Raw genomic sequence first — 23,114 nt, 5'->3', positions numbered from 1 at the left:
GAACAAAAGAATCCAAGTCTTCCTTCCCAAATCCAAAATCAGAAAAATCTTAACCCTTTCTCTTGAAGCAACAAGCTTCATGGAGCTACCCCATCATGTCAGTTTTATTGATCCTGTTAAATATACTGGGTGTGACACTGGCACTCAGGAGCTGAATTCCCTTGCAGGGCTATTTCTAAGAGGAAAGTCCTGAGGTGCAGGAAAAAGTCACAAAACTGTAAATGCTTTATTACAAAAACCTTTCTTATCTTCATCCATCATCACTGCCAACATCACGCTGGCATGGTACAGGAAACAAGGTGTATTTGTCGGAGTAAACAGAGCTGTACCTGAGCTTGGTATGGAATGCTGAAAATCCTGTTAAATGAAGTCCTGCAAAACTGCCAGCGTCTACAGACCTGTAATGAGAATTCAGCTTTCAAAAGTTCAGGGATTAGATGGTAACTGTGCCCCATCCATCTGCTGATTTTTTTTTGAGCATACAGGTCAGTATTTCCTGAATTGTGGCTCAAAGCCCCAAGTGTGAGACTTCCAAGTCCACAGCCCTCCAGTTCTCTGTGGGTCTGCCCATGCCCGGCTCTGTTTCTCAGTGAAAGCCCAAGGCTTTCCATTGTGAAGGACAGAATCCCTGTCTCAGGGGTAGCCTTCCCACAACACTCCACTTAAGCCAAAAGTGTCCCAGTATGTAGAAACACCAAAGTGGATTACAGACACAGCAGTTCAAGCTTTGGAACAAGGAACCACAAATTGAGTTTGAGTTGCACTGGAGGAGCACACTATGGAACAGAAATAGGCTGTGGAACTCAGAGACTGATCGGACCCAACAGTTTGCTAAAGAAGTAAAAATAAACAAGCAATTAAAATGACCTCTGCAGAAGAACAGGAAGAATAGATGAGCTTGGTTGAGATTGTTTTGTTTGTGCCATTTCACAAGTGACGTAGGGGTGTGAAACAAGCATCTGTTCTCAAGGGGAGTGAGAGCTAACAACCTGAACCTCAGGTTTAAAGGCTGAGGACAGCAAAGCCACATTTTGAGGAGACTGCATGGTCCAAGAGGAACTAGACAGAAATCAGCTGGACCAACAGGCTCAGCTAAAAGACAAGACATGTTTGAGGAAGTGACAGTTTATTCTTCTCTCCTTCAACTCATTAGGAAATTAATTACTACTCTCAAGCCAATCATAAAACAAAAAAAGTATCACACAGACTCTCATAGTCCCATTTGTAGACTCGACTGCATTAAGACTTGTGTACAACTTCCAAACCAGAAGATTTTTGGTAAGCATTTATATATGTATTCCATTTTCTAAGAAATCTCTCTTGCTTCAGTCAGGCAGCTCTCCGGTGAAACACCAAACCCTGGAAGTTTTACAATCCATAGCACAGTCAAAATTAAAGGATCAAAATTCACTTTGTTCAAAGGCACAAGGCCAAAGCAACACAGGAAAGCAGGACCTGGGTAGTGTCACTGAATTTATTTTTTTTTTCCTTTAGTCTCCAATTTTAAGCCTTTAGCTTTTAGCCCAAACTCAGCTCCTCAGCAGCATAAACCTGCTTCATGAACAAAAAAAACTGAAGGTGCTTCCTTCCACATTTCCACTGCACTATCTTCATTTATTGTTGTGCCAAAGAAAACAGAAGCCTTGACAGCAAATCATTTGTGTAGCCAAAGGCCATAGTGACTGGATTCCACTGCACTTGTAAGTGAGAAGCTTGTTCTCAGAGTTACTGCTGGCATGTGAACGAGAGGAACATTAACATTCTGCACTGACTAGTTATGTCCTGTCAATCCCAGGACAGGGTCCCTCTGATGACAGAAGAATGTGCATTTAAATAATTCCTAAAATTTCTCCATTTCCATTAGTACATGGAATGATAAATATTATATAAAACACTTAAATAGTGGTCCCAAGAGTAACTTGTAACTCCAGCAAACAGAATGGATCAGCATAAAACAAAGATGCATCTTACTTTACAAATCAAAGATTACAATTACTATAAAATGCCTCCCTCAGCCACTGGAAAATTAAACATTAGAGTCAAAATCAGTCAGCTCCATTAACAGCCAGTGACCTCTGGATTTAGTGGGGATTGCAGCTCCTGGCCCTGCCCATGACACCCCTGCCATGGGGAAAGAGACTTTCAGTGAGACCAACTGGAAATATGAACAATCACATTTCTGAGATCTTATCCATGAATACAGGACTGTCCAAATCCAAAAGGAAAAGCACTCGAGAAAGCTCATTTTCAAATTCATGGCTTAAAATCTGTACATGTGCACATATAAAAATGAAAGATCCCAGGGGTCCTGTAAGATTCTTTAAAAACCTGGGTCGACTTTGTCTTCAACTAACTGAAATTAATTTCTCCAATTCTACTGGAGTCTAGAACTGCTGTAGACTGTCTGCTTTTAACACTACTGCTGAAAATACCCACTGTACTCCTAAGGAAAAAAATAACTGACAATTTCTCGATGGTCCAAGAAATTATGAATAAGAAGAACTTTGCTGTACAGCTGTAGGTTTGTTTTGAGTCAACAAAAACCATTATGTGATATCTGAACAGGAAGGGACACAAGGAAGCTGATACTTAATATGCTCACAAGCTTTCCCAGTGCCCAACCTCTGAAAAGCTGAAAGCAGCTTTCAGTCAGAATACCTGAGTCTAACTGATGCAAATAAGATATAAAATGCACATGTAGTTTTACTTGCATTTCACATTATCTCCTGCTTTCCTGCAGGGAAGTTAAAAAACTCAATATTTCTACAAAATTATATACCACTTTGAGCTAAACCAGCAGCAAATTCTCTTTCACCATTCATTTCAGCCACAACTTGAGTACTGTTCCAAGTACTCTACAAAACTAAAACACTATACAACAGATGCTCTGCTGCCTCTTTCTTCTCCTAACACGATGCAGCATATCTCGGGAGTTTGGAATGAGATCAGAGTACCAGCAGCAATACTGACAGCTTTTCCCTGGGACAGCACTACAGCTCTTTGTTTATTCCACTTTGCACCTGAACCACTGTGACAGTCTGACAAAGGAATGGCTCTGTAATCCAGTGTTTCAGTGAATCCAGAATAAACCAGAAAACTGGAGGCTTATTCCTGCTCTCCAGGAACAACAGTGTGCCCTAAGCCAATTCACTGCATTCTCAGCATTTAATGAGCATTTAGTAACACTGACATAAATGAGTCATCAGTTAAGTGGGCCATCAGAGCCCCAAGAACGTCATGGTCCACGCTACAATTACCTTCTGAACCTCAGCACCAGGGAAATCAGCTTCATATGGCACAGCTTTGCCCATCCCAGAACCAGAGATCAGATTTAAGACTGATGTGATTTCTTCAAACCAGAAATGCTTTTCCCAAGCTTCTGTCTGTTGTTTGAAGTCAAAAAAGGTGCATTATAGCATCTCTCCTCAAACCCTGAAAAGTAAAGTGACTTGAAGATAATGCCACCACTGGAAGATCCACTGATGCAGAGTCTATGCTGGTACCCAGATAGGGAGTGGATGAGCCTCTGTGTTAAAGACATATTTGTCAAGGTTGATTAAGTCTATGTCATCTGAGAATAGCAGAAACATGTATTTGAGTGTTTCCCCAAGGAAGAAGCTCTCCATTTTATCCCGTGGTTCTGGATTACTGGGATTCTGAACATTGTTAATAGAAGTATAACCACCCGTAGGAACCTGTGCAAAAAAAAAGAAATAAAAAATTGTATCTTTGCATAACCTAAAACAATTTTTTACTTCCTAACATCCGGATGCACTTGGAGAAGATAAGTGCTATGAACAGATCATGTTTTCATGCTTTTCATTTCATACTTGGTTTTCATTTATGTATAAAGCTTCAGTAATGAAAAAAACCCTCTCATTGCATTTTAAAAGAAACCACAACAATAAATGAAGCAAAATATCCATTTGTGCTCAGGGTAGAGGGGTATCACAAAGAACATCCCTTTGAAGTTTCTGGACAAATATACAGAAAGGAACCAGAGATTTCTACATTAGAGCTGACCCAAGAACAGACCATTGATATTTGGTGCCACACTTTCAGAGCATATCAGTGACATCTCCATGAGCACTGTAGTCAGAATGAACACAAATACTGTTAATGCCATTAATGCCATTTTGTGCTATTTCTTTTTTCATTGGCAACTTTAATTGAAGAGTTCTTTCAATCCAGCCATGCCCTTCTCAGCTTCCAAAGTCCAGAAACTACAGATTCTAACACTTTGGTAGTCTTGCCTACAGCTTCTGCATTTCACTTTTTCATCAATGTAATACGACTTCTTTCATTATATAGACTAAGGAGGGTATCTCCATCTGTAAGAAAACAATTTTTCTGTATATACCTACAAATTCCCCCACATTTATCTGATGAATCCTGAAACATAGTATGTTTTTAAAGTTGTTGTTAGAAAGCAAGTGAAAAAATACAGTCCTGACAGAACAAGGTTATAATAAACTGGCCTTACCCTGGTGTATCTGTTGAAATTCTGCAAGATTTCCCAGCCCCAGTCTTGATATTTCTTATCACCAGTGAATCTGTACATATAAAAAAGGCTTTCCACAGTTTCTGGTCGCAATAAATTGTGTCTGTCTGCAGGCTGCAAGAGAAAAAAAGGCAAGAGTATTAGACAGGGAATTTCCTCAAGGATGCATGCAGGGAGAAAAATAATTATTCACATCTCCATCTGCTCCCAAGAGTTTGCTATGCATAAATCAGCTTCTAAATATACTGCTGGGGTAACTAAAACCAAAGCCTAGGGTACAGCTAGAAGGCAAGGCAGAGTAAGAATTAGCTGCTCCACAACAGACCCCATTGCTAGTATCTGGCCAGGAGTTCAACAGCAGAATAGAGCTACAGAGAAACCTGGAGTTCAGGCCAGCTATCTGCTCACCTTGATTTCTACATCCTTGTGGCCCTTCTGTGCATGGAGGTTGAAGTGTACAATCTCTGGGCTCAGGCCTGTCTCTACTTGAGCATACATCTGGTAGCAGGTTTCTATAAGAGTTTCAGCCAATTTCATATGATCAGCAGCCAGTCCATTGTGAGCTCCCAGTGCTAAAGTACCCGGCAAGAAGCAAACCAAGTGATCCTGCAAGACAAGACAACTCTTACTGAGAAGTTACACATCAAACAGCAGGGGAAGTAAGGAGGCACCGTCTTTTTAATTTTTTTGATTTTTTATTCTTCTTCAAAACACATTTCTGGTGCCAACAACTTGAGGATAACTTTTTAACAATCTCATGTAATGTAACATGAGGCAGGCAGCATTATTACAGAAATCGTTAATTTCAAAAATGTAGAAGAATGTGTTTTTATGACAAGTTTCTGGAAAAAAGGTCTCAGGTCATGTTGAGGGGAAGGAGAGTGTCTTTTGGTTTACCAGAAGCATACATTTCATATCAGCTCATGCAGGGCATCAACAGAACCACCTAAAGGCTTCACATCCTCATTCTAACCTAATGGTGGCTTAGGAGCTAACCTACCATTGATGTAAGAAAATAAGCACCGCAGATTAATGTCACATATGGAATCTCAAATGATTTTCAACATTCAGAATCAAAGCTCAAGTCTCATCACTCAAAAACCTAATAAAACCATTCTGATGTCCCTGTATGGACCTTTAAAAGCTTTGTCCAGTCCTTAAAGAAAGTGGAAGGTTGTAAAGGTCAGCATAGACACAGGAGCCAAACATCCCCCACTGTTCCAGCTGGACAGGGTAAGAGACCTGTCCAGCCTTCCACTCAATAATAATGGATTAAAACAAAAATTCTGACTCCCTGAAACAGAAGGAAGTGTTCTGACATGTACAGACACCAAAGCCAAATCTATCTGTCTCAATTCAACTCTGTCCTGTCCTGGAATGGGGCAGCCCACTCCACCCAAAACCCAGACTCTGGTCTTACTCACAGCAGGTTTTTTGGAGAGCTTTTGGGAAATTCAGATCCAAGAAGCACATGCTGAAAACCAGAACTAAAGATCTTAAAAACACTACATCAGGAAAGGCTATACATACATTAATAATACATCACTCATCTTTCAGACAAGCGATGCACATATACAATACCTGCACGGCATGGGATTTTTAACTGGAAGATCTTAAAATACACAAATTGGGAACACAGGGTAAAGATCAATCAATTTTCCCCACAGCAAACAGCATACTGTTATACCCAAGAATCTTCCAGGTAGGAAAATAAAGATGTCATGAATGGACAGAAACCTCCAAAATTATTAATTTCTTTTTAAACCCCATAATACAGTATTAGATGACATGCTTCTTTTGAAGGCAAATCTGAAAACACAGGTGTGCAAGTGCCTACATTTATTTTTTAATTATTGAAAACTAGTAATACATAAAATAGGTATTATTGCAACAATTTAGGACCCTGGAATTTTTTCCCCCTGACTAAAACAGGGGGAAAAAAGAAAGAAATTTTAATTCCAGCACCAAAATGTTCAGTCTTGAAGGAACAAAATGGGTTTACTAGAGTGACTCAGAGAAGGCCCTCGGTTTGCACTTGTAGTTAGTATCTACAAGGCAGTTACTCATTACTGTCATCACACTGGACAGATGTATATGTATATATCATCTTGTGTTTTGGGGTTTTTTTTCATTTGTTTTTGTTGGGGTTTGGTTTTGTTTTTTGAGAGGGAAAAGCTTTGCATTTGCCTCTGTGTTGGGTTTTATTTAAATTTTGTAATGGTTTTTCTGTTTTCTTTTGCAGTTATATTTCTTACCATCTTGGCACTGAAATGGCCATGAGCAAGCTCTCCTACAAAAGTAAGCTTCTTGGGCTCTGATCTCTGAAGAAGATGCTTTTTCACTCCTTCTATGGCTCTCATATAGTCTTCCAACAGCCTGTGAAAAAAATCATCCCCAGTTGGCTTATATGCACACAATTAGAACATATTTAATCATAGCTGATGTTCAGCACAATCTTTTAGACAACTGTTACTTCAGTCTACAGAGTAATATTTAACTAAACGTGAAAACTCAAAAAACTCCCTCAGTAACCATCAACACAACATTAATCACTTGTCACTACCATGTAGCACTTTACTTGAAAAGTAAATTTATTTACTTGAAAAATAAATAATACTTTAATACTTATTCAAATATTAAAGAAAACACCTGCAACTGTTTCTAGGCAATAACCAGATTTTATTTCAAAAATCCTTGGAAGCGGAGTTATTGAAATCACAGAAAATCGAGGCTGGGAAGGACCTCTTGGAGGTCTCTATTTCAACCCTCTGAGGCAGATTCAATTTCACCAGGTCATCCAAGCAATTTTTCAGTACCCCCATCCAAAGATGGAGATTTAAAGAGTTTAAGCAATCTTTTCCAATTGACCTGTCTCACTGTGAAACACTGTTTCGCAGTATTTAATTTCGTTTTTCCTTGCTTTCATGTACTTTCAATATGGAAAACAATCTGTTGATTGTGCGGCTCACAAAACGCCATTGTGGTCCCAAAGAACATTTACAGTAAAGTAAGCCTCAGAAAGAGCAGTGATGAAAGCTTTGTTTGCAGAAGGGCATCTGCTCTGACACACAAAAATGCCTCCAAGAAGCACATTTTTGCTCTGTCTGCATTAAACTCCTTGAAATTAACAAGGAGTCTAACAGTCTAACAGAATTAACTTATATGCAGACTTGTCTTGAAGGAAAGTTTCTTTTCCAAACTCTTTAACTCCTCCTTGTAAACACTCTTCCACTAATGCAGTACAGATAAAAGACACATATGAGACTTGAAGAGGGACTTTTTACAAAAGCATGAAGTGATAGAGCAAGGGTCTTTAAACTGAAAGTAAGTAGACTGACACAATATTAGGAAGAAATTCTTCCCTATGAGGGTGGGGAGGCCCTGGCACAGTTTGCCCAGAGGAACTGTGGCTGCCCTATCCCTGGAAGTGTCCCAGGCCAGGCCGCATGGGGCTTGGAGCAACCTGGTCTAGTGGAAGCTGTCCCGGCCCATAGCAGGGGTGGCACAGAATGAGCTTTAAGATCCCTTCCAACCTCAACCAGTCTGGGATTCTGGAATTAAAGAGAAGATAACACAAACATCAAACTCTCCTTTCACTAGCAAACCCAGAGGAAACACAGACATCACTGTCAAAAGGAGAGGCCCACAGTATTTCAGAAGTGTCATTATTATTCTCATCTCCTTTCTGTGACACTCCTCACATCTGAGGAAGAAAAGGCTTTTGTGGAGAGGGGAGTTTTAAGACTAAGGCTAACTCTCCTTGTGTTCTTTCATCATGTTACCACAGGTCTCTCTTTCTTCATAGCTTGCTTTTAAAAACAGTACTAAGTCCAGCTGACTCTTGAGCACATGCATTGTTTTTCTTTAAGCAGCAAACTACAACAGCAGGTTTTACAGCTCACCTGATTATAACACCAATATCAGAAGTGTAAAGAACTTACTCATTTTCTTTCTTTCCACCCTGAATCCACTGCTTAAGTAGATACTCATAGTAACTGTCAGCTCTGGCTCCCAGAGTGTAGACCCCCAGGTGGGTGAACTGTCCACTGTTGGTGTTGATGAACATAGGCACCAGGCCATCGTTTTTCCCTGAGAGGATGTGAACATGCTTCATCACCTCATCTACAGCTTTCTACAAGAAAATGGAAAACATAAATTATAGGTATAAATGAGGTACAGAACTGTGTCTAGTCACTATAGTCCAGTAACAAACCTGTAACTTTGCTCCCCCAAATTAGCATCAGGGACATCAAGTTCAGCTAGAGCAATATATTAAATTCAAGATTGCAGACTTTTGGACTCTCAAAATACGATGTTCTGGTTATGTTCAAGTACTCTGAAGCAATTATAACTGTTTCCTTTCCTTGAAGGCAAGCCCACTCAAAAGCCAGTACTACAGCACTCAGATTTACTCAGACTTGCAAAGTAGAAGTTCAGCAAAAAAATCAACTACATGAATCTATTTAGCAATAGTAAGGTTCTTTAAATGACTGCGTTCTTCAACACTGAGCTGTGGATACAAAATATCAAAATAATAACATCAGCAAACAAAAAGAAAAATGGAAAATATTATTTTCTCTGAAATTCTTTTTATTTCAACTAACTTTTCCCTATATGGTGACCTGCTCTCAGACTCTTAACTATTGAATGACATTTTAGTTCCTTGGATGGTAACATTTCAGTTTTGTTCTCTGCACACAGAAAACAGTATCAAGAAACTACACTCAGAAATTTTTATTTTTCTACTTAAAAGCTGTTTCTGAGGATGAAAAACAATTACTCATCTCCACTACTATTTCTGGCATTCAATAAAATAACGGAATATTTTGTTTCTTTTTCTTCCCTTGTCTAGAGTTCCACAACTTATTTATCATAACTTATAGACTCCTGAGACCATGAGTACTGATGGAGAGTCAGTGGTAGAGCTGCAGAGAAATGGACAAAGCAAGCAATATCAACTGATTCTTCCATACCCGGAATTTCTCATCTCCAGTCAGACGAGAGAGCTCCCTGAACTCCAACTGAATGCTGGTCACCTCTGCCACAGTGCTGTCAGATGTCCAGCGAGGGGGATGTGCAGTGCCCCGACCAATGTTGACATCAGAATAAGGTATCTTGGACGGCGTCTTGAATGCTGGCATAAGCCTGTTTCCAATGTCTTTCTAAAGAAAGCACAGGGTCAAAACAAGTCAAACCAAAAATACATATATATATATATATATAAATGGACATCCCATTAGATTTTCTTCACAAAGCAGATGGAAGAAGAACAGCAGCTTAGTTTTAGATGATGCAAGCAATTAAAGAAATTTAAAAAGATATTAACTTATTCATTGTAATGAGTAGAGTTTCCACCTTGTCCTTAGCGCTGCAGGCCTCATCTGAGGCTGCAATCCCTAGCATGCAGTCACGGGCTGATCTAGCTAATCTGCTGAAGCAGCTGATGCTGTCAAGACACACAGAAAGGGCAATAAAAAACAACTATTACCCTTTGCCAATCATTTATTTCTTCTTTTGTTTCATGAACTTCATGATGGTCAACCATTCATCAGCAGAAGACAAGACATACAAGAAAAGGTGACAAACACAGCAAGGCTTTGAGGTTGTACAGAGAGCAGAAGTGCAGGCTTCAAAGCTTAATGGTAAATGCCTCCCCCACCACTTTATGAAACTGTTAAAAACCAGTAACATTTAACTTTCTGAGGAATCTTCCCTCAACTTTGTCCAATATGGAATACATAACCCAATTTCATTTGTAAGGCCAGACACTCACAGCTTTTTCCAGGAAAAGGCTATCTCCAGAGAGGTGGTAGGTGCTCAGCAAGCCACCCAGGATACGGATAGTGCTCTCAAACAGGTTCACATCCACATTTTTATCAAAGACTAAATCATTTGCTACCCATTTTCTTGCTTCTTCAAACTCTGCAAAGTGTAAAAGGTAGTTCAGTTCAGAACTTCTGGCATGTAACAATAACTAAAGACATGAATACTCCATATATTCATGACAGTTACTTGTATTTGTCTATAGAGATGAATATTTTTGGTGGAAAATAAAAATGAAGAGCACATGCTGGAGGAAGTTTCATTACCATTGGCTTAATTCTTATTCAGCACACACCATAGAAGCATACAGACAGAAATATCCACCAAAACAGAAAATCCTTAATAGTTTAAAAAAGAATAGAAGATTTTTTTAGTAAAATAGTCCCAAAATTAGAATCGTTCAAATCCATCCATTTGACTTGTCAAATAATTAGTTACACTTCCACAAAGCCTGCTACTTTTAATTAAATCTTTTTCAACCAGACCCATTATCCAGCGCAGTAACAGGTAACATTTTCAGTTAATAGCTTTAGCCTAGCAATGTCCTCAGGAGCCTGCTTCCTGCAAGATGGTGCAATCTTTTTCTCGAGAAACAAAAATGGTTGTTAATCACATTACTAATTCAAAAGAAAGGTTCAAAGAAAAGGCATATTATGTTCATCAATCAGCTTAGCAGCAGCATCACTCAGTAACTGCTTGGGCACAGGGTCTCCACAGTGCATGTGAGTCAACTTAGCCCTCACAACTGGAGGCTGAGCTATTTCAGTGATCTCACAGCTTCTGGAAACTCCTGCTTGAGAGAAGCAGAACAACCAGTTTACCAGAATGGAATGCATTCCTTAGAAGATAAACTCTGGAGCAAATGGATGCCTCTTCGCCCTCCAGTCCTGGATGCTGGGCAAATACAGGATGTTGGGCACATTGAGAAGAATTACTAAAATTCTTCAGTCAGTGTTGTCAGAAGTACAACAGCAAAGGCAGAGTTCTCTGCCACAGAAGCTCTTGCATTCAGCAGGTGATAAGAAAGACTAGCAGCCTCAAACAGAACTTGCATTTACATAGCACTTGTTATTCAGAAGAAACCCCAGGAGCTCTCTAAGGCAGTCAGCAGAACTGATAAAAAACAGAAAGAAGTCCTCACCAAGAACCCATTTTCAACACATCTGTAATACTAATAATTTATTTTAAGAACTCTACTCAGTTCAAAATCAATTAGGGAAAAAAAGAGCAACATACTGTCAACTTGATTAAACTTCAAGACAGCCTGCGCAGGCTTAGAGCTGCACCCACACAACATATTATTTTACAAAAACTTCAAAGGTAGAAGAGACAGAACCATGAAATACTTTGAGTATTTATTGCACACTCACTGGCAGCTCTGTTCTTCCTATCATGACTGAAAAATCTGTAAGTTTAATAAAAGTTTACAAAGGTGGCTATTGACCATGCTTAAAAAGATACAGTTCCAGAAATTTTTAAATACCATTAAAAAAACCTCTGCATCGCCAAAAATAAAATCCCAACCAACCGACAACAAAAAAAATGGTCATAAATACTAATTAAGCATTTAAGTTTTTTGCAACAGAACTGCAAAATTTTGGGCTTAGTTTTTAAATCTGTTTGAAAGTTTTCTAGCATGGTCATTTCCAGAATAACTCAAAAATACAGACAACAAAACAATTCAGGAAAGAAGTACTGAGCAGTCCCTTTCTCCACCCATGGATTCCTTACAGAAACAGCCTTCTTAAATCCATATATGAAATACTGGTATTAGGTGTGGTAAAACACAAGCAAGGAACATCGAGACACTACTCGAGAGTGATGGGCAGAAAGCCTCCAGTGGCTATGTAATGGCACAGAGGTTTTAGTACAGAAACAAAGACCAGGAAGTTTATTAAAACATCCCTCAAATTCTACCAGATACATACACTGTGTACACATACATATGTATGTATGTATTTACCCTCACAAGGAAGCTAAATTTATAGGCCACATGTAATAAATATTCCCCTCAAAGAACTCTGAACAGGCAGTACCTGAAAAGAAATTAAAGAATTATTTTAGGGGAAAAAAACTGGAAGAGGAAAAAAAAATTACCTTCTTTTAAGCCTAAAATCCACATGGTATCCAAGGCATCAATTAAGGTAAGCCCAAGTCCAAACCACTCGCTGTAGGACTTGGACAAAGGCTTCAGCTCATCATGGCCCCAGGCAAAATCCTTGTATCCTTTCCAGGCATGGCGGAAGGCTTCAATCACAGCCAGCTGGCGCTCATTGATGGGCACTGCAAAGGAGAAACAGCACCTTGTTCAGGACTTCCACAGGGCACTGATGCAACTCTACTACGCACCACTTTACTGCATTGCACCGAAAATAAAATTTCTTTCAAACTAACTGATCACTGCAATGGAAAAACCACCCTCATATTATTCGTTTCAGAACAGCCTTTCCTCAGCAGAATAACCAGTCAGTGTTTCCAATCAGCAATTCAGTCAAATTCTCTGGAAGAGAGAAATCTCTCTGGAAATAAAGATTTCTCCCTGGCAACAAAACTGTCACTTCTGCAAATAAACCATTAAAATAATCACATGCACAGCTATAGATGAGTATCACTAAAGCTCAAAAAGACAGAAGTTAGGAAATACCAGATTAAGATCCATGGTAATCCAGGTGCTGAATACATATGCTTAAGAATAAAATCCTCAGCTATTTCAACACATAACATCTTTCCTTCATCTTCCCTCTCTTACCAACTGCTTTCTGTTAAATTTAAAATCACTTCTTCAAAATTATTTCTATTGAACTTTCTATTTAATACCAAAATAGAAAGAAAATTTACATTTTCCATCTTGGCTAAACCAAGTCTTTTTCCTTAGTTGTACTGATGTTTTTGCTTGCAATCTGCCGTGAAGTGGAGCTTACGTTACACATTGAACATGAAAAATTTCAAGCCATTCTGAAAAATTATGAACAAAGACTTCTAGAGTGGGAAACACCAAGCAGCACAGCTAACCCCATAAATATTAAGCTTGCAGAAGTGCAAATACATCACACTGAAATATGCCATGTTCATCACACCAGAACTTCCTGGTTTCTTTTCTGAACTCAGAAAAAGGAAGAACAGGTTCTTAGCTCCACAAGTGCAGCAACTTTAAAAACAACTTCTACAGCTTTCTGGTGAGCCTTAAAAATAGTTCCACTTAGTTCAGGGAGGAAGTCACTTCCCCTGTATTTGCAGAACAAATGGAAAGGCACAGCTGAAAAGGAAGCTGTGTCTTGCATGCCCTCCTTCTTTAGGTTATCCTGCCTCTTCCCAGAGGCTACATTTCAAAGATTTGTCTCTAAAATTTATTTTCAAATTCTGAAGGCTAACAAGCATGAAGGCTGGCATAGTGAAATAAGAACACTGAAAAACTAGGATGTTTTAGGTAAGCAATCTCTCCTATACTTTTTGTTTCCTTTAATCTAAATAAACAAATAAAATAATGTGTATGGGGAGAAACTGCACAACTGAAACCATAAAAGCAAACAAACAAAAAAAAAAAGGTATCATTAGCTGCTCTATTTACTTGGTTCTTTCTGGTCTTCAGGTTCCACAGGTGAAGGTTTTTCTAGTTCCATTATTTTACTGGATGGAGGTTCAGTGCTTTGGTCAGGTTCTATCACTGCTCCTCTCCAGCTGCAAATACAAGGGACTTATTTTGGTCAAAGAAAATCATGCAAATGAATGGGACTTATCTCTGTATTTTCTTTATCACACAATATTTTGATAAAACAGAAGTTAGATTTTGTAGCAAGGCTCAAAATGATTATGTGGCCCACTAAGTAAGTTTTCTGCTCAAAGAAATTTTCTCTGCAGAAAAATTTTACTTGATTAAGAAATGTGTGTTACAAGCTCTTGGATTTTCATTAAGTATCTTGGCAATGGAATTTAATAAAAAACTTCTTAAAATAAACACCTGAAAATGTTGTATTACAAGCAATTTGTTATCTACCAGCTCTGAAATTACCACACTAGCTACTAATACTAAATAGTACCATATTGAATCCTCTCAATCCTTCCCCCTGAGAGAAATCCCCAGGGCCTTCTCTTGGAAGAATATATCAGAGTTTGCCCACCTAGGCTGACAGAGAGGACGCAGCCCATGGTGCTCTGCAGCACTACTGCCAATCTGCATTAGATTGCTTCCCCCATTGGCCAGTTCACATTGCCCACCCCAACTATTCATCCCTCATTGCCCCTACAGGTTGCTGCCCTTTGTCCTGTTCTTGTGGCCTTACTCTGAGCAGCTTCTGAAAGAGACACTTCGAAGAAGGTTGCAGCATTTCTACCATCCTGCCATGCTGCAACAATAACACATAAACGATGATCACCAAAACTCATGATTAAGTACAAAGGATGAGATGCTCAAAGTACTAACTCTGCTATCAAGGGATTACAAGCCTTCTCTTCTACCACAGATGTGTAAAGCAGTTTTTACAGGTTTTCATGAAGAATCTCCTAAAGGAGAAGTCTTTGTCTTTCAGAGCAGACTTCAAGTCAGGCCAAATTCAAATCAAGATCAAACAATCTCAACCATACCATTTAACATATAGGTATGGTGTCTTTGAGCCCATTATATGCTTTCTAAGGGAACCAGGCTTACAGGATCTTTAAAGTCTATATTGTTTACTTTAACAGTCCGACTGTTTCCAGTCAGCATACCTTCTGATTTAGATAAATGCCATATTTCATTTCTTATTTTCATTCTTTAAATTTGTAGCTAGTCTTCACTATGTTCTCATTGCTCTTGTAAGTTTGCTTATTACCACCTGTTTAAATCTGTGAGTTACAGCCCACGCCAAAGCAAAACAATAAAACATTTTCAGACAATACTGACAGCCAAAATGCTGAGCCAGGCACAGTTCCAATGCTATGATCTGCTCATCTGAGCCAGTGATAAAGAGAACATAAAACACAAAAAACTCTCAAGCCTCATGTTCCAAGTCTGAAGAACCTCTGCTGAACCTTTGGTAGTCTTTTCTATAGCCACATTACTTTCCTTCACTTATTCCCAAATCAAAACACTTACATAATCATAGAAGCACAGACCTCCTGTTAAAGATACTACCACATCTGTACAAGGAATGAAATGTCTTGTAAGAAAGAAGTAAGCACATCGTGCTACACTCACACAGCTATGTACACATCCATTGGTTCTGCCTGGTTGGCCTGGGCCCAATTTCTTTAGTATCACCAACCCACTGACAATGCTATCACTTTCCAAACCTGCCCCAGGACAAAAACACTTGCAGCAGCACTATTACATTGATACTGCTAGATTAACATTTATTACAACAAACAGCAGAAACCTCTGGACACTGAGAATCTTGCTGAACATTAAGAGTGTCTAAGTGCATTAGAAATACAGCCAGCCTTGCAGGGCTCCAAACCCTCTGCAGCTGTGTGATGCAAACAGTAAAATCAGAGAAACTGCACATTCATCAAAATTAAATCTATCAGCCTAGTAATATCAGCAGCTATCAGGCCAGGCCTGAGAACAAACCCACACAAAGAAAGAAAATAACCTCGGACACATACAACAAAAAGCCCTTGAAATTTTCACTCCAACACTCAATGGATCTTGGCACAGGCAAGGTGGAAGGAAGCACTGTACCTTGCCTGAAACATTTCTACCTGATAATGGATTTCTCCGTTTTCTCTACTTTATCCTTTTCGACCAGCTCTTCTACAGCCCTCATGGTATCATGTTGGGTCTTCAGTCTTGTGTCTCTCCGTGGCGCCTTTATCTGAAGATTGGAAGGACCACGACGAACATGAGGTGGTTTTGGTGGCTTCTGGGAATAGGAAAAAAAAATGTGCTTGGTAAGTTGCAGAGATGGTAAAATTTCAAGCCATAAATCAATATCATTCCAGTATTAAACATAAACTCATACAAATCTTATTTTGTTTGCTTTGCAGCAGGCAAATTCTGACCTGAATGGAACCTATGTAAAGATCTTGTGGGTTTGTTTGCTTTAAACTTTTGGTAAAATCATCCCGTTCTTAAGTTTACACTGATAAATTACTTCTAAACTACCTTTACTGCTCCCAAGTATTCATTTAACACAAGGTAGTGATGAAGGATTGTAAAGATATTTGATTCCATTCTACTAGGCACAGTAAATTTACGAGAATTAGCAAAAGAATGCAAAAACAAGTTTCCACAATGCCAGTGTAAAATCCAAGAACTACTATACAGTAATACATGTACATTTTTGCATGATGAAGAAGATTTCACACAAAATTTTGTATTCATTAACTGAACATCCCTGAATTCATGAGATAAATTCATGACAAACAACACAGTAACCAGTATTCCTTTGCTCCACTATTTCACAGTCAGTTGATGTTCCTTTCCCACTGCATTCCCCACAAACATAACCCTTCAAAATCTATCATCTGCTCTTTCTGAAGCTATCTCTCAAGCTCCCAGATAAACCATGACTCCAGGCTTCTCACAAGAGTGGAGAGTGATTCACACAGCACAAGTGAAGCCTCAAGTAAGAGGTCAGTGTGACATAAAGTCCTGGCCCTCCTGGGAAGAGCAGTGAATAACAAACAGCATACAGAACATGTAAATAAATAAGATAAAGCCAAGAAATACAATACCAAAACCCTCCCTGAGAGGACAGCATTCCACCAAGAGCACACATTTACTGCAAGTTCCAACTCCTCCTTCCACAACAACTGTTGGAACCAAGCACTATTTGCCTTCACAATCTCTTAGTGATGTTAGAAAACTAATTTCTTCTCACATTACCTGCAGTGAAAGCTCAGGGTAGTCTCCATGGTTGGCATCTGCTTTCTGGGGTGCTGGTAGAACAGCTGGATTTGCCAGCTTCAATCTAGGAATTTCTTGTTCTGTTCTCTGATCATCCAATGATTTGTTTGTTATACCTAGATACACAAAACCACTCAGCACAAGGAATCAACAGTCAAGGCTACACTTAGAAATTTATAACAGTTTGCTGTATACAAGTAGTAGATGCACCTCCAAAAACTGTTTGCATTCACAAAGCATTGATAAAAACACACTAATTGTTAGATACAAAGCGTATTTTGGTATTAATCCTCTCCCTAATATAAAAGGAAGTTGTTAAAAGGCACATGGGGATTTTTAAAACTGATACTATTTCAGTTTTTCAATACAATTAATAAGATAATATCAGAAGTAATGTGCATTACTATTATCCAAATGCTTAGAACTTCTAAACTGATTGGGTTTGAGCTACCCGTATCTACATACAAACACAATAAAGAAACCACACTCAAAACTTTCAGATTTTAATCAACTGTCATAGTTTTGGAAGGGTAGTTCCCAATTCAGTGCTCCCTGAAACCACAAAAACCATAACACTGCTATTCTCTTTCCCTTTTCTGTTCTGCCCTCCCTTCCCCTTCCCTCTGGGGTGGATGAGTTGAAAATTGGTGGCACAGAAGGCAAAGATCACAGGTTGAGATAAGAACAATTTTGGGGAAACAGCAATGAAATAAAAAAACAAACAGTAAGGACAACAATATTAATAACAAAAGGTATAGGAAAAAGAAACTATTTACATGAAGGCATGAATAAAGAAGGCTGCCCCTGCTATGTTTTCTCTGTCAGGAAGAGCCCCTTCTGCCCAGCACAAAGAGCCCCTTTCTCCCCTCTCCCACGCCCAGCAACAACTGAGGGGGTACAGAATAACATCCAGACCTTAGCCACACCCCCTCCCAGCTACTTCAACAAATTAACTATCCTGGCTGAAACCAGGACATCAACTAAAACGAAACGTTGCTCTAGTCAACACAAAGAAAGAAATGGAACACCAAAAATATTTTTTGAGTAAGCACTGCATCATTCAAACACCACATAAAATCATCTCAAAACTGCATTTTAATGAATACACCCAGTCATTAGCAATGGAAATTAAAACTGGTTATAAGACCCACAACCATCTCCTAATCTCTCATTGCCAGAACGAGGTGTTAACAGCTCGGTCTGGCAATTGTGAACTGTACAGAACACATACTTTTCCATGTTTCCCCCATGCTTGTGTACGAAATTACTCCACACACTGCCAAGAACGCAAACAGGAAGAGAATGACACTCCGCTGGAGTCGGGACAGCTGCTTCCATTTCTTTAGGAGAGAAAAGAAGTAAAAGAAAGAATATTTAGCATGACATTAAGAACCTACTTGGTTAAAAATAAACTCTTATTGGTTCATTCAGATTAAAACCCACAAAATTGACTAGGTTTAATTTTACCCTGTTTCCAGCTGCATATATCCATTGCTAACTTTCTTTGATAAGAGAGAAAACAGAAATCCAACCAGCTGGCACAAGAAGCTCACAAAAAACAACATAAGAACCACCTGCTCAAAGAACCTCAGAAGCTGCCAAATGCCAAGATTCCCAGAAAGCTTCAACTACAGCTGACTTCAATCACAACCTCCATTGGTTGACCTGAGCACCTGCTAAGCTATCAACTGGGAAATCAGCCAAAAGCCTCTTTCCTCCTGGCTGGCAAGGGACTGCAGAATGCACATGCAAAATTAGAAACACGAGAAAATGGCAGGAAAACTAAAAATGTTACTGCAGCAAAGAAGAAAAGCTCAAAATAAGGTGAGCACCAATCACTGGCAGGTCATGGGTTTGATCCTTGTATGGGCTGTTCGCTTAAAGAGTGGGTCCCTTTCAACTCAGAATATTCTGTCAACCTGTAAAAGAGAAGTCAGGTATCCTGGCTCTGACAAGCATGGGAACTGTCACACAGAACAAATTCTGCACCACAAAAAAAAGAGGCACCAACCTGCAGCAATGTGAAAATTAAGTAAAACACCACAACAGCAAACAAGACGAACCCACAATCTTTTCAAGTTTAGTCCTGGGCAAAAATTTATGGTTAACACTAGATTATATGCAACAATCACTGAAAAACTGACAGCAAATTACGTTAACCTGAACGATGCCAAGGAACATTAGCCTCAATTTACAGAGAGAGAAGCTGGAGTTAAAACATCAAGGGTTAAATTGCCACCATTACTTTTCCAACAGTCCTCCTGAAATTCACTAATTCCGGTTTGGATATACAGAGGGAACTTCACTGCCAATGCTACACTTGGGAAGGACCTTTGCCACAAACCACACAGTACTTCCCACATCCTCATCCAGAGGCCGGGAATGTCTCCGTGCAGAACTGTCAATGGGCTCACACTGTGAGCCCCACAGCACAATTTCCTGCCTTACACCTGCACTGTTGACTGTACAGGAATACTGTTATACCCTTCTCTGGACACACTGCAAAATGCTGGTCCCACTGTGTCATCTTCAGTTCTACCTGCTTAGCAAACTCTATGATCCTCTTCCCACTGCAAAAAGACGCTTGAAATCCAGCAGCCCTGTGGTTCATCAGGGTAGGATGGGAAAAGAAGCTTTAATTGTGGTGTCTTGCAACAGGTAGGAGTAAGGCACAAGAACATGTGAGGGCATTCACCACCATCTTACTGTTTTTTTGCTCACAAAGAATAAGTGTAAAATGAAGGGTGATGACTCAGGCCTATATCTCTCTAGTGGTAATAAAAAGAGAACTGTGGGACTGTGTGCCTAAACAAGCTCTTCATACACACATCTGATGACCTGTAAAGCCTCTGTAGGTGACTATACATCATCTCCTATCTGTAACAAGGGTTATCTTGGCCCTCTGACTCACTCTTTCCCACAGAAGACTCTCCAGCCCAAGACTCCCATCCCACATGAAGCTGTCTGCCCATTCTACTCACAAGCAGACAAGGTCACTTCCCAGAGGTCTGCCAGAGGACCCCTCTTCTCACACTGTTCCCTTTAGTCTCCATGGGCAGAAGACAGGACCCTCCCCTTAAGCCTTAACACAGGGATCAAAGGCACAGAGAGCAAATCTTCATTTCTGTCCAAAGTGCTCGGCGTTGCCTCTCAAATGTGCACGAGCAGAGGGCAGGATTTTACCATATGCCCCCGGTCCCAGCTTTATTAGTGAAAATTAAGACATGACGTGGAGACACCTCAGCCAGCCCGTGCCTTACACACCCCTACCCCGCGGAGAGCAGCCCTGCGAGCACTCCGAAAGCAGAGCCCAGAGCGAGGCAGCCCCAGCGCCCAGGGCCGACAGCCACGGCCTCTGCCCGACTCGGAACTGGGGGACGACGCCAGGCCCCCCATGAAACTCCAGCTGCACCTAAGCCTAGGGACATTCCTGACCGCCCAACAGCCCTCCCCCATCACCAGGTGCCCCCCGCACCCAGGCCGGGGATACCCCGGTACCGCACAGCTCCCCGCGTGGCCCTCACCCGCCAGCAGGAGCGCCGCCGCCAAGCCTTGCTGTTGTTATAGCCACCGACCCCGGCCGCCTCCTCTGGGCCGAGAGTGACGGAGATGAAGTCCCGGCGCGGCGATCCCGCGGCGGCGGCACCCGAATACATGGCGGCGCCTCAGGGGCCGCCTGCCGCCATGGCCCCGCGGGACGGAGCGGCCGCTTCCGGCAACCGCTTCCGGTGCCGCTCTGGCGCCGGCGCGTCCGCGCTCGATGGCACCAGGCGAGGCGGGACGCACCGCGTCCGGCGGCGCCGCGGAGGCACCGGCCCTGAGGAAGCGCAGTCGGGACGGGCCCTCTCCGCGGGCGGGCAGGAGGAGGTCTCAGCCTGCGCTGCCCACTTCGCCGAGCCGCCCCGAGGCCGCAGCCCTCGGCGTAGGTACGGCCCGAGCCCCCCACTACTTCACGGGTTCGGGCTTCAAGCCTGGGCAGGGGTGCTCGAGGCTGCTTTGATTTTTGCCCTTGCCTCTCGCTGTCCCGGCGCATCTCGCCGAACCCCCGCCCTGCCCTGCGAGGACAGCAGCTGCCGGGGTGGGCAGTGAGGCAAAGGAGAGGCTGGGAATCCTCGCTGTTCTTCGGTGTCGTGAGACTACAACATAGAGACCAGTCACAGAATCATTGGCATGGAAGAACTGTAAACGAAGACATGCATGTGGTAGATAATAAGGAAAATAAACTCAGTAAATGGCTTGCAAGTCCCCATGGAACGGAGAGTGGGCCGCTGTGATGAGGCGCAGCCCCGGCACAGAGCACTGTGCCCGGACCCGTGCGGGAAAACCCCGAAGTGCTGCTGCCTCCGAGAGGACAGGAAATGCTGTCTGATGGCATTGTCACCTGCCGCGGAAACACCGAGACACAACAGTTTTCCAGCAGGCAGTGCAGGAACACGGGCCTGAGAGCAGACAACTGGAATCTGTGAGAGGATGTGAGTGGGTGAAAAGCAACTTAACTAGTTGTGTAAATAGACCCTTCCATAAGACCTGGCACTGAATTTTGGTATGCAGTAGGAAGTACTCATCCCACACAATTCCTTCCTTCAGCTGCTCCTCCACAGCCCCCCAGCCCTGTGCCACTCCCTCTGCAATTAAAAATTTCCCTGCGGAGAAGGAGGGACATACTCAGCTGGAGTAGGGAAGAGCATCGTTTAGTGATGTACACCTTCAGAGCCATAGCATAGCAAATAATAACTTCAAGCGCAGGTTCATAATCCAAGAGGAAGACGGCAGCATTGAAGCAGCTGCTTTAAGACTGCTGCTCTAAGTGCTGGCAGTGAATTCACCTCCAGCCGTGCCTAAGTGGCAGGTTAGTGTCCATCATTTGAGCCTTTATATTTGGAATCCACCTCACAGTACATTTCAAGAAAATCTGGTGTTTTCTGATCATTTAAGGATTAAGAGAACTAATCAATCAAAAATCCTGGTAGATACGAAGAGCACATAAACAAGCAGAAGAACAATTTAAGATGCCTAAAGCATGCATTCATTTTTAGTATTAATTTTCCTGTCACAGGAAACTACTGATTTGTGTAAACATATTTAAAAACATATTTAAATCCCCAGCAGCTTGCACATGGGTGTCAAGAGAGAAACGGGGGGAAAGAGGTAAGAAAGGAACATTTGCTTCTGACATTTGCTGGGTTCAGCCCTAAAGCCCCAAATGACGGCAGTCTACCATTTGTGAGGTATTTCTGCCCTTTCCTACTGATTGTGCTATAAATAGAGCCCTGTTTAAGAAGTGCCTCTCATTGGAAAGCAAAGTTAAAGTTGCATTGCAGCGAGTGCTCATTACCTACACACCAGCTGTGAGACTGACTCAGAACCATATTACTCAAATCTACTTGAAATAAGACAACCACCACCTGCAATTAAACTCCCTTCCCTCAATAAATTAAGATGAAAGGCTTGGAAAAAATATACAGCATTGGAGACAAGAACACAATATTCTATTTTCTGATGAAAAAATAGATCCCACAATGTCAACTCCCTTCAGGAATCACCCTCTGCTCAGTTCCATATGCCCCTGTAATCCGAAGAGTGGGCACTGCAGTCTCCAGATGCACCAGCAGTGACACCATCCTGCAGCTGTAGTGACAACATTTACAGGACAGAGACAAGAAGCATGTCTTTTCTCACATACAAGAAACACATACAAACACATATAAATCACAGTAACATCTTTATTGTTAAAAATGCTTAGATGTCCAGAAGCTTCTGAAGTAGTACAGGTGTTCCCTTTGTTTCAGGTACTTTCTTTCATTTTATAATGTGTACAAAGACTGTTACATAAGGACAGATTTTTTTTGTTAAAGTTCTCTGGAAATTGTTTCTATGTTCCAGTTTAAAATGTGAAGAGTCATAGAAAATAAAAAACCCAAGAGACAAGACATTTAGCATTCTAATTTAACTTCTTGAAAACCATGT

At 41.1% G+C, this 23,114-nt stretch overlaps 1 protein-coding gene across 1 annotated transcript; it reads right to left on the bottom strand.

Annotated features, from left to right (window-relative positions):
- Positions 1 to 621: 621 nt before the first annotated feature.
- MAN1B1 (mannosidase alpha class 1B member 1) lies at positions 622 to 20,861 on the bottom strand. Its single transcript, XM_054284478.1, has 13 exons — positions 20,672 to 20,861; positions 18,379 to 18,487; positions 17,127 to 17,263; positions 16,001 to 16,161; positions 13,893 to 14,002; positions 12,422 to 12,607; positions 10,275 to 10,423; positions 9,475 to 9,663; positions 8,443 to 8,633; positions 6,757 to 6,877; positions 4,910 to 5,107; positions 4,484 to 4,615; positions 622 to 3,695 (listed from the first exon to the last, which is right to left on the bottom strand). The coding sequence occupies exons 1-13, from the start codon at positions 20,801 to 20,803 to the stop codon at positions 3,492 to 3,494; spliced, it is 2,019 nt and encodes a 672-aa protein (XP_054140453.1). The 5' UTR covers positions 20,804 to 20,861; the 3' UTR covers positions 622 to 3,491.
- Between the last annotated feature and the right edge of the window lie 2,253 nt (positions 20,862 to 23,114).

Source organism: Melozone crissalis, unplaced genomic scaffold (genome assembly GCF_028551555.1).
Source record: "Melozone crissalis strain CALT ecotype California unplaced genomic scaffold, PUWL_Pcris_2 ptg000041l_1, whole genome shotgun sequence".
Lineage (NCBI taxonomy): Eukaryota > Metazoa > Chordata > Aves > Passeriformes > Passerellidae > Melozone > Melozone crissalis.
The sequence above is the reverse complement of the archived record's forward strand: the minus strand, read 5'-3'. Positions and strand labels throughout refer to the sequence as shown.